Source organism: Mastomys coucha, unplaced genomic scaffold (genome assembly GCF_008632895.1).
Source record: "Mastomys coucha isolate ucsf_1 unplaced genomic scaffold, UCSF_Mcou_1 pScaffold22, whole genome shotgun sequence".
Classification (NCBI taxonomy): domain Eukaryota; kingdom Metazoa; phylum Chordata; class Mammalia; order Rodentia; family Muridae; genus Mastomys; species Mastomys coucha.
Window position 1 is genome coordinate 249,659,050 of NW_022196905.1, and position 8,202 is coordinate 249,667,251.

Consider the following 8,202-nt stretch of genomic DNA (forward strand, 5'->3'; position numbering starts at 1 on the left):
AAAAAAAAAAAATTATTTTTATCTTACTTGTATTGGTATTTTGCCTGTATGTATGTCTGTGTGAGTGTGTCAGAATCTTGGAGTTACAGACAGTTGTGATCTGCCATGTGAGTGCTGGGAACTGAACCGTGTCCTCTGAAAGAGCAGTAAGTCCTCTGAACTGTTGAGCCGTCTTTCCAGCCCCATAGTCTTTATCTACTCCTCTGTTGATGGACACCGAGGTTGGTTCTATAACTAAGCTACTATAAATCATGCTGTAATAATCACTGATGTGCAAGTGTCCCCATGATATATTGACTAAAAACAGGAAATGCAGCCAGAAATGGTGGCACATGCCTTTGGTCCCAGCACTCAGGAAGCAGATCTCTATGAGTTTAAGGCCAGCCTAGTCTACACAGAGAGTTCCAGGACAGTCACAGCCATGTAGAGAGATACTGTCTCGACCCCCAAGCTCCCCAAATGCACCCCACAAAAAAACAGTAAATGCTTTATAAGTTTATCTTCTTTGGGTAGAGGCCATGCTAACCTTATGTAGATCTTCCAGGTTTAGTGTTACGTGCTGTCAAGGTTGGCAAAAATCTATCTGTCTATCTGTCTACCTGTCTACCTGTCTGTCTACCTGTCTACCTGTCTATCTACCTATCTACCTATCATCTACCTACCTACCTACCTACCTACCTACCTACCTACCTACCTATCTATCTATCTATCTATCTATCTATCTATCTATCTATCTATCTATCTATCTATCTATCTATCAGAGGCAAGATCTCTCTATCTAGCCCTATAGCTAGCTGGAACCTCACTGTGCAGTCCAGGCTGGTCCAGAATTCAGAGGCTCACATGTCTCTGCATCCCAAGAGCTAGGATTAAAGATTTGTCCAACCATGCCCAACACAAAGTGAATTCTTAAGCATCATATCCAAGCATTGTCTACTGGCTTCTCAGAGTAGAAACTCTTTCTCCCTCCAGCCTCCCCCACCACAGACAGCACCACCTGGCTCTGTCTTCCCTAGCTCTGTTGTGGCTAGACCACATTTGGCTCATATATTATTTACCTAAGCAAACATTATTCAAGCCATGTCTATGACAATTTTCCTTTCTTGCACATTTTGTTTTTCCCAGAATTAGTAACTGCCTCATTCTTTCATTTGCTTAGTTTCCTATGTACTTATCAATAATTCATCACCAAACTCTCCCTCAAATGTCTGTGATTTCTATAAATATACTCAACAGTGAAATACATTCGACATTTTTTCAACTTCTCTCCTTGGAGCCAGGGCTCCTGGAGCACCATTGACACTGGTCTCTCTCTAGGTCTGTCATAGTGAGTGCCCTCCATCAATTTTCTGAGACCTTCAGTTCCTGGACTGAATCTAGCCCTGCTTCTTAGACACACTCAAAGTTTACTTCATACACGGCTGATAACTCGGGCTCAGAATTCTAGGTTAGAAATTCTTTTCCTGAGAATGCTGGTGTCTGCTGCCTGGTCATTGAGTTTCCTAGGTCAGTCATCAGAGCTGATACCATTCATATTCTCTTCCTTCATATCTGAACTGTTTTCTCTTTCTGGAAGCTTCTAGGTCATCTCTGGGTCCTCTATATTTCTGCACTCATTATAGTAGGTAGAGCTATCCAATCTGCAAATGTGGTTCTGTTCTCTGCAGAACAAGCTTACAGTTTGCCGTTGGGTTCGTGGCCTGTTCTACAATCTGGGAGGGGCAACTTGAGCATCCTCCAAGGGCCATCAAACAAGACCAGCTTTTAAATTTCATCTTTGAGTCCCTCCTAGAGGACTAGGTAGGCCCGATTCCTAAGCCATGGCAGGGTTCTGTAATGGCCTAAAAGCTCAGGGTTTGGTTTACTCAGGCTGTAAGTCAGCTGCCAATAACTGGCTCATTTCCTGGCTTCCAATTTATTGCCAATGTTACTTCTCCCTGTGTAGTTAACACCTTTTTAAAAAATCGCTGTGCAGAGGCTTGCCAGGGTCTAGGGAGGGAAGGAAATAGTGTGAGGTCAGTCCCTTCCCTCTGGAAGTCTTCCAGTGTCTTCCTGTAGGAAATCTCTGCTTCACTTCTTCTATGCAGTCTAGCTTCTCAGAACTCACTGCAGTCTCACCTGAGTTCTTGCCCTCCTCCTGGATGCCGAGTGCTCATTTCTCTAGGGTCCAGGCTGGGAAGCCCCTCAGCTGTGCTCCCTACTTCCTTTCCACCCTCAGCTCCCACAGAAATACACTTTTTAAATTTTTTATTGTTTTTGAGGCAAGGTCTCACTAAGTATCCCCTAGCTGGCCTCAAACTCACGGAGATCCCCCTGCCTCCTCCTTCTGAGTGCTGGGCTTAAAGAAAGGCATACCTCACTATGCCTAGATAATACACGCACTCTAATAGGCTTACATACCAACTGTAGAGTGACGATCACCAAATCAGAGGCTGCAGCTGAATACAATCTGGTCTCAAACTCAGAGATCCACCTGCCTCCCAATTGCTGGCATATACCATCACTGCATGGATGAATCTACTCCTTTTTGTTGTTTGTTTTCGAGACAAGGTTTCTCTGTGTAGCCCTGGCTGTCCTGAAACTCACTTTGTAGACCAGGCTGGCCTCTTCAAACTCACAGAGATCCACTTGTCTCCCAAGTGCTGGCAGATGACATCACTGCTGAGTCTACTTCTTTCATTCTATGTGTATGGGTGTTTGATGCCGATGTGTCTGCTTGCTAAGCATGTGTACACAGTACCCACAGAGCACTGAGAGGGCTTCAGATCCTCTGGGTAGAGTTACAGATGAAAGTGAGCCACCATGTGGGTGATGGGAACTGGACCCAACTCCTCAAGAAGAACAACCAGTGCTCTTAAGCCCTGAGCCATCTCTCCAGCCAAAGTATAGCTATCATAATTTTACACTGCTTATAATTTCCCCTCTTCTCTGTCATGGGCTCCCCTGTGCTTACCATGGTCTCGATAAACAACAGCTGTTTTTTTGAGACAGGGTTTCTCTGTATAGCCCTGGCTGTCCTGGAACTCACTCTGTAGACCAGGCTGGCCTCAAACTCAGAAACCTGCCTGCCTCTGCCTGCCTCTGCCTCCCAAGTGCTGGGATTAAAGGCGGGCGCCACCACCGCCTGGCTCTGTAATGATTCTATAGCTGTAATGATTCTATAGTCCTTTAGAAAGGACTCAAATGCTTCAGAATCTTCTGCCTATAAATGAGCTCATCCTTCCAACCCTAAGGTTATAGGCAAACAGAGTCCAGGGCCTTCCCAACAGTGACAGGAAAAGATAAAGTCATATTCACCGATCCCTTTGTGAGGGTCCGGAGGGCAGGACACAAACTTCAGCACTTCCGCTCGCTTCTCTCTCAGACCCCAGCGGTAGAGGATCTCTCCATAGCACTTCTTAAAGTCGTCAAACTGCTGGGTATTGGCAGGGTCCAGGAGCCTGGATAAACCCAAAAGGTCCCATCAGTTCCTTAAGAGAAAAGGAAGCTCAACACCTAATGGCGTTTAATCCTAAACTCCATCTTCTTGAAACCCGAGTGTGATTTTGAAGCTGAGAATTCTGTAGGTGCCACGGGGAAGACGGCTACCTTTTGTTTTTATCATGCTGGTCTCGTTCTCGCTCACGGGGATCACTGTAGGTCAGACTCCCAAAGCGGAGTTCCTCTGGCGAAGACTCTCCCCAAGGTGAAGATATGTGTTCTGTTTCTCTTCCTGCTAAAGAAAAGCAAAAGAGAAGAGTGATGGCAGCCGGGGAGGCACAGAACAGGAAGCCCCTCCCACCTCCCACGCCCCAGTGTGTGTTCACTGGATTCTCTGGAAGCCAAATACACCAAACTCAAGACTCTGAGGAATGGATGAGCCTTCAGTCCTCTTTCCTAGTCTACCTCTTTGTCTATGGATTTATCACCAAGAGAGCCTGGTAATTAAGTACACATGATAGCCAAACAAATTATGACATAGTAATATAGTAGAATCATCTTCTGAGGCAATGATTTGTTATGAAGACCTGCTAAATGCCATGAGAAAATGCTTATGATAAAAATAAAAGCAGAAGGGCTGGTGAGATGGCTCAGCAGGTAAGAGCACCGACTGCTCTTCCGAAGGTCACGAGTTCAAATCCCAGCAACCACATGGTGGCTCACAACCACCCATAATGAAATCTGATGCCCTCTTCTGGTGGTCTGAAGACAGCTACAGTGTACTCATTTATAATAATGAATAAATCTTAAAAAAAAAAAAAGAAAAGCAGAATGCAAAACAGTATAAACCAAATGACTACTCCTCCACATACACACATACACAGAGGGGGAAGAGAAAAAAAAGTTCTGGAATTATTGAGAGACACTGAGATAGCAATCGTTATTTTTTTCTCTAATAGACTTTGTTCTTTACTGGATATGTAGTATACATGCATATTAAGAGTAGGTGTGTGTGTGTGTGTGTGTGTGTGTGTGTGTGTGTGTGTGTGTGTGTGTGTGTACAGATCTTTCTGTATAGCCCAGACTAGCTTTAAGCTCCCAGTGCTTTGCCTTCACTTCCTGAGGGCGGGATTATTTTCTAAGAGGCAAGGTCTTACCATGTTGCCCAAACTAGCCTCAGCTTCCTGGGCTGGGTAACCCTTTTGTCTTAGCCTCCTAAGAAGCTGGGATTGCAGGTGTATGTTAGTACACCTGGCTAATGTTCTATTTTTATAATCACGAAAATTAAGAGCATTTCAAAACATGTTTTTTGGTTTGTTTGTTTGTTTGAGATAGGATCTGTGTAACAGAGCTCTGGCTGTCCTAGACAAACTTTGTAGACCAGAATGGCCTCTAACACAAAGAAATCTGCCTGCCTCTGCCTCTAGAGCACTGGGATTAAAGGTATACACCACCACGCCCAGTCTGAATTTTTTTTTTAATCCAGGAAATACCTTTGTATTAACTTCATTAAAGAAACCCCATTTCGCCGGGCAGTGGTGACACATGCCTTTAATCCCAGCACTTGGGAAGCAGAGGCAGGTGGATTTCTGAGTTCGAGGCCAGCCTGGTCTACAGAGTTCCAGAACAGCCAGGGCTACACAGAGAAACCCTGTCTCGGAAACAAACAAACAAACAAACTCCATGGCCACCTGGTTTCAGGCCAGCTTTCTTTCTCTCCTTTGAAAGGAAACATAGGAAGAAATGGATGGTGGAGGTGGCAGATAATCATGGAAAGGGGTGTGTGGACAAGGCATGTGGAAAGATAAGGGAGGTTGTAGAGGTGAATAATATAAGTCTCACTGCAGCTTTTCAAGCAAACTCAAGCAGCACAAAGATTTCCCAGAAACCGAGTGCATTCAACATGCACGGCCATGCCTTGCTGCCAACCCTGTCCCTGATATAATACATGGAGAGAAAAATATGAGAGTACACTAAGCTTCCATGTGAACAGCCCTCAAGAAGCCTTGGGAACAACCAAAGTCCAGTGTGGGCCTTGTGATTCCCTCACCAACCTATGTTCCAGCCACCGGTGTTGAATCCTGGATCTGACATGCTGGAGCAGGACCCCGAGGATGTAAAGCTGGGCTAGAAGGGAGGAGGAACACATACTGGCATCAGAACACTATCCCATTTCCAAGTTACATTTGGTGGGGAGACAGACCTCAAGGGAAGCCAGGAGACCATGAACTCACATATCGGCTGTGGGATACCACAAGATTAGAAGAACGATTAGGGAAAGGCCCAAAAGGGTTCGGTAACCCCTGAGGCCGGGACTGGGCTTCAAACACACTGCAGAGCATTGCCAAGGTCTGAACGTCTCGGAGTTGGCAATAGTGAGCCAATCTGTAAAATACGGGAGAAGAAAAATGAAGGAAGGACTCTTACTGCTAGAAAACTCCTACTATGGGCGAGGCTGGAGTATTTTTCCACCCTCCCCCTTGACCTTGTCAGAAACAGGACTTCCTACAGATCCACAGCCTCACCAACTGTGATATGGGTTCCATTTATTTGTGTTCGTAGCAACCTAGATAGGAATCTGAAAGCTTTGTCTGGCATTCACAGATTCTGCAGAACCAAGCAGACTGACCTAGCACCTGAGAGAAGTGGTCTACACACTCTCATGCTCTCTCAGCCTCCCCAGCTACAGGAAAAAAAAAAAACAGCTTTGTTCTAAGTTTCTATGTGTGTCCTTTATTTGACCTTATAGTAGTACACAGAGATGTTCAGAGAAAAAACACTGTCACCATGGCAGGTCTGGTTCCTGGGTTAAGTAAGAATGATGAGGAACACGTTTCCCTTACCTTTTCCTCCCTTTTCTCTCTCAGGACCGCCATGCTAGAATACGAGCTTAGGGTCAGGGAAGGAGTCTTTCCTGAGGCTTCTGTAAACTGCGTACAGCAAGCTTTATGACCCTGCCTTAAGGACAAGGCAATGGAAGCAGGGTCAGCTGCCCCAGGGCTGACCTCCACCAGGCAGAGAAGCAAACCTCAACTTGAAGCAGTGGGGTTTCTCTGCTGGGGCCCTGAGCCTCACTGTAAGGATTCATACCTGAGTGGCTTACTTAATGCCTTAAACATTGTTTTATATGGTCTGACTTGCTATATTTTGGGGTACTAAGTTGGAAATAAATCCAATGCTTTCATGAGCTGTCTAACAGGTAGAATGTGAATACCAACACATAGTTCCCATGGGCCAAATCGCACAGCACCATGAAGACACACTTACCATCTCCAGAGCCCAAAGGCCCGTGTGCCCAGTGGTGTGAGTGAAGGCCTAAAGCACTCTAACGAGCATGGGACTCATAAGGGTTTCAAACTCTTGTGAGTGACAAATGTTACTTAATGCCTCATGCTGCCAGAAGTTCATTCTACATGACGACCATTTCTGTGCTAAAAGCAAAGGACCTTCGTCCCTTCACACCTCTGGCCTCTGCTCCCCTCACCACAGCAGGATCATTTAATGTGTTTACAGACCTACAACCCCCTCCACTCATTTTCCTCACTTTTAGCTCTCAGAACCTACAGGGACTCCAGCAGCTGTCGCCCAAATGGATGTCGAGCCCAAGGTGTTTCCAAATCTGGGTCAGACTTCGGACCAAGGCAAAGATCTGTAGCTACTGTAGCCAGCGACCAAACCTGGACAGACCAAAGAAAGATGCTCAAATTCAAACCAGTGAAGAGATGAACAGAACCTGCAAAGGAGCCCCATCTGTCTACCCTCTTCCTACAGCCTGAAACCTCACCACAAGGGGGGAGAAAGCTGGGGCTGGCAAAATTCTAGGCCCCACTCAGACTTACTGCATTAAAACTGGTATATTAATAGAGTCCCCAGTGACTATACTATAAAGCTGAGAAAGACTAGCCTTAAAATTTTCATTAAAAGCCAAACATGGTGGCTCATGCTTGTAACGCCAGCCCTTGGCAGGCTGAGACAGCTGTTAGAGGTGAGGCTACAAGTTACACATGCTTGAAACCCCAGCCCACACTACATGGCAAACCCCCATCTGCTCAAACTAAAATAAGTAAGGGAGCCAGGTGGTGGTGGCGCACATCTTTAATCCCAACACTTGGGAGGCAGAGGCAGGTGGATTTCTGAGTTCGAGGTCTGCCTGGTCTACAGAATGAGTTCCAGGACAGCCAGGGCTACACAGAGAACCCTGTCTCGAAAAAAACAAAATAAAATAAAGTAAGTAAGGGAAACCTTCCATAAGCAAGCTTCAGAGAATAAACAGTATCACAATTCAAGGGGCCAGCTTCGTCAGCACGCTCAGCCTCTTCTGATACTTCACTGATGAACTGGATTGGCACAGAGCAAACCACAGCAGCCCACAACCTGCTGATGACCTGCTCTTTGTGCAATGAGTGGAGAATGTTGTCGCCTCCATTACAAAAGTTTTAGGACCCTCTTGAAGCTAAAGAACAAGCCAAGAACTAAACAACCTTGGCTTTGTTTTTGTTGACACGAAGTCTGATGATCACCCAGGCCTCAAACCTCACCAGGCTTAGAATCTAATGCCCATTAAATGTCTATTAAATCCAAGGCCTTCACTGCCCATTACAAAGAGATGAGCAACCCCTTGCGACCTTGAGAAAATTGAATGCTACTTTTGGAAAATCTCTTCTGTTTTGTTTGATTTTCAAAAAGCAATACAATCATTATACCACTACCTGGAACACACTATTTTAAACCCAAATGGCAGAAGACACAAACTTTGAATCAAGTCTATGATTTGAGACAAGC

At 45.5% G+C, this 8,202-nt stretch overlaps 1 protein-coding gene across 6 annotated transcripts in view; it reads right to left on the minus strand.

Annotated features, from left to right (window-relative positions):
- Positions 1 to 8,202, minus strand: part of Wdr59 (WD repeat domain 59) — a 76,111-nt gene that overhangs the window by 6,379 nt on the left and 61,530 nt on the right. For 4 of the 6 annotated variants that reach the window (XM_031341464.1, XM_031341462.1, XM_031341463.1 and 1 more), the window contains 5 exons: positions 6,985 to 7,097; positions 5,655 to 5,805; positions 5,475 to 5,547; positions 3,589 to 3,715; positions 3,298 to 3,440 (listed from right to left, as the gene is read on the minus strand). In XM_031341464.1, the coding sequence (XP_031197324.1) occupies positions 3,298 to 3,440; positions 3,589 to 3,715; positions 5,475 to 5,547; positions 5,655 to 5,805; positions 6,985 to 7,097 (607 nt within the window). The remainder of the gene's footprint in view (positions 1 to 3,297; positions 3,441 to 3,588; positions 3,716 to 5,474; positions 5,548 to 5,654; positions 5,806 to 6,984; positions 7,098 to 8,202) is intronic. The other 2 variants (XM_031341465.1, XM_031341461.1) reach the window with 1 other exon arrangement.